Raw genomic sequence first — 2,920 nt, 5'->3', positions numbered from 1 at the left:
AAACTTGCGGGCGTCTCAAATCGTGTTTTTGATGCCGTACAATCTTCCCCAGCCGGTGTGTCCGAGAGGAACAGGATGCTCAGATATCAATGACAAACGCGGACTATCATCAGCGACAGCGGCTCAAACGAGAAAGTCCGAGCAGGCACAAAGGAATACAGAGAGCGTGCGCCAGTGAATGACTTTCCGGAAAAAAAATAAACTTGGAATGATCGCCGTGAAACGACGTCGATGGCACCACGGCGAGGTATTTCCTTTGAAGGTGTTCGTTGCATCGCCGGCAACATGCCCGCCCCCTCCTCTCCTCGACCGACTCGAAAACCACAAGACGTAAACCACGGCACGAACTCGATAAAGCCTCACTTGAAATTAGCTAGTTATCAAGACCATCATTATACTGATTCGTGCTTTTCGAAGGTCTCACAGCAAGTGCGCCGATGCTCCTATGACCCAAAGCTCATTATGACTCGAAGTGGAAAAGGGGCGACGGGAACCAAATCAACTCGAAATACTGTCAACAATGTCCAAGACCGCAAATTATTCATGTGCCGGTCATGTATAGAGCCTAGCATCAACTCAGACAAGTAGAGTAGGTTGATGTGCTTTCATCGTAAGGGATGGTGGCCAGATATCCCACCAGCTCAGCTCACCTAGCTACGTCGCGGGCGTTTAGGCGACGAGGAGCGAGTTACCCCTTTTCTGGCTCTTCGCGATGTACAAGACCAGCCCAACGATATTCATGGAAGTCTTCGTGCAAATCACAATAGACATTGTTGAATCTTGAAAGGTGCGTTCTTGTTCCCATTATTTTGCTACGTGCCCTTAATCGCGAATTACTCTTCAGCGTCATGACATTCTGATTCTGGTATCTCCTTCTAAAACCCCCTTTTCCAAAACCCATAGTCCCAGTTGAAGGGGGACCAATGCAACCTCCCTTCGTTGAAATCCTTTGAGGTAGACAACGACATCACGTCGTGCCTAAAATCCTCATTCATCCAAAAATCAGACATCCGCCCAAACGCCATCAACCCACGACCTTCTCCCACCCGCTCAGCAATACACAGTCTCCAGCCCCTTTAAGCCTTACCAGCATACTTCTTCACAACAACCTCAATCTCCCCCTTCAAAACCTCCTTCCTCTCCTCAGAGCACCAGCTCCCCTCGACACTGCCCACCGCAATCCCCTTCCACTCCTCGATGCTCAACCCAAACGCCTCCTGCACAGCGCAGTAATTCTCCAGAATATACCCCCCAAAATACGCAGGATCGTCGCTGTTGATGCTGAACCGCACCCCCTTGTCCAAAAACTCCCGAATCGGCATCTCCTTCATCTCCTTCACGCCCCTCAACACCACATTCGAAATCGGACACAGACTCAGCAGCGTCTTATCGCGCGCCAACCGCGCCAGCAACTCGGGGCTCTCCGCCGACCGCCGCCCGTGATCGATGCGCGTGACGCCGCAGTCGTCGAGCGCCTGCACGACGCACTCGGCCGGCGCCTCCTCGCCCGCGTGCGCCGTGGCCCGCACGCCCGCCGCCCGCACGGCGTCGTAGATGGACGTCCACATCTTGGGCGGGTACGGCGCCTCGCTGCTCGACATGCCCACGCCCGCAATCGTGCCGTCGGCAAAGTGGCCCGCGTCCCTGGCCTCCGTGAACATGCGCAGCCCGTCCTCGACGGCGCAGTGCCGCAAGAAGCAGACGATATACTCAACCGTCAACCCCTCAAAATCCCGCTGCGCACGCTCCTTTGCGCGCCTCAAGCCCTCAATGACGGTCTCGTACGCGACGCCACGGCACGTGTGCGCCTGCGGATCGAAAAACACCTCCGCGTGACGCACGTTCTGCGAGTGCGCCTTCTTGAGATAGGCATAGCCCAGCTCCTCGAAATCGGTGACGGTCAGGAGCACGGAGAATCCGATAAAGTAGTAGTGCAAGAAGTCGTCGAGCGAGGAAAAGTTGCGGTACCGCTCGTACAGGGCCTCGACGCTGGCGAAGGCGGGATCCTTGTCGACGGGCAGAGTGATGTTGTTCTGTGCGGCCAGGTGGAACAGCAGCTCGGGCCCCAGGGAGCCCTCGATGTGAATGTGGTGCTCGCACTTTGGGAGATCGACCAGGAAGTCGTGGAGGTTGTCCTTGCACATCGTGGGCGGGATATGCGTGTCGTGAATATGTGTGTGTGTGTGTGGGGTGTGTGAGAGCGTGAGGATGATGAGGGGGCCCCAGATGTCTGAAGTCGCAGAGTCTGTGTGTCGTTTTGTTGGAGATGCTTTGGATAGAGAGAGAGAGAGTGAGAGGTCGTTGTCGGCTCTGGAGATAAAGACGACGAATGATGGGATGAAGTTTGGAGGCAAGGCGATGCGATGCGATGCGCCAGACAGAAGTCGCAAAAAGATGGGAGGATGTATTTTAGTAGAAAGATGTTTCACCCGAAAAAGTTTGCTCAAAAAATCTCGTCGACAGGTTTCTACCTTTGTCTTTTTGTGTCGTTCACGAACAAAAATAGATTTTTGTTGGAGAACTTCTAGAAGTCTTGTAGACGAACGCACGGCTTGGTATCTGCCACCAAAAGTTTCTTTCTTATCCGTGTTGTGTCATATCATTGGTTTTTTTTTTTCTTTCACTTCCAGTTTTTTACGTTTTGCCTCTCGTTTTGGTTGACAACGACCCGAATTTGTCTCCATATTCGCAGGTTTACGCTATCAGGTTCCCCTCGCTGTCGGCGAGCGCCGTGTTTCTTTCTGCAGCGGAAGACGGCGAAGGTTCGGCCCAGTCTTCGTTCGCCCGCTTGACTGTGTCCGGCTTCCGACCGAGTAAAAGTGGTTCTGGCTAACGCTGTTAGCCTCGGGAATATCCATCCAAGATGACAAAGGGATTTTAGACACAATGGAGTGAAGGCCGATAGTACTAAAAGAGACTC

General features: G+C 53.4%; 1 protein-coding gene across 1 annotated transcript; it reads right to left on the bottom strand.

The window, feature by feature from the left end:
• Window positions 1-1,076: 1,076 nt before the first annotated feature.
• Window positions 1,077-2,649, bottom strand: HER10_EVM0010234 (adenosine deaminase; the record flags this gene model as incomplete). The annotated part of the gene is made up of 1 exon (XM_035479701.1): window positions 1,077-2,649. Exon 1 carries the CDS (start codon window positions 2,142-2,144, stop codon window positions 1,077-1,079), a length of 1,068 nt encoding a protein of 355 aa, XP_035329956.1. The 5' UTR covers window positions 2,145-2,649.
• Window positions 2,650-2,920: the final 271 nt, after the last annotated feature.

This window comes from Colletotrichum scovillei (genome assembly GCF_011075155.1).
Source record: "Colletotrichum scovillei strain TJNH1 chromosome Unknown Contig00009, whole genome shotgun sequence".
NCBI classification, from domain to species: Eukaryota; Fungi; Ascomycota; class Sordariomycetes; order Glomerellales; family Glomerellaceae; genus Colletotrichum; species Colletotrichum scovillei.
The sequence above is the reverse complement of the archived record's forward strand: the minus strand, read 5'-3'. Positions and strand labels throughout refer to the sequence as shown.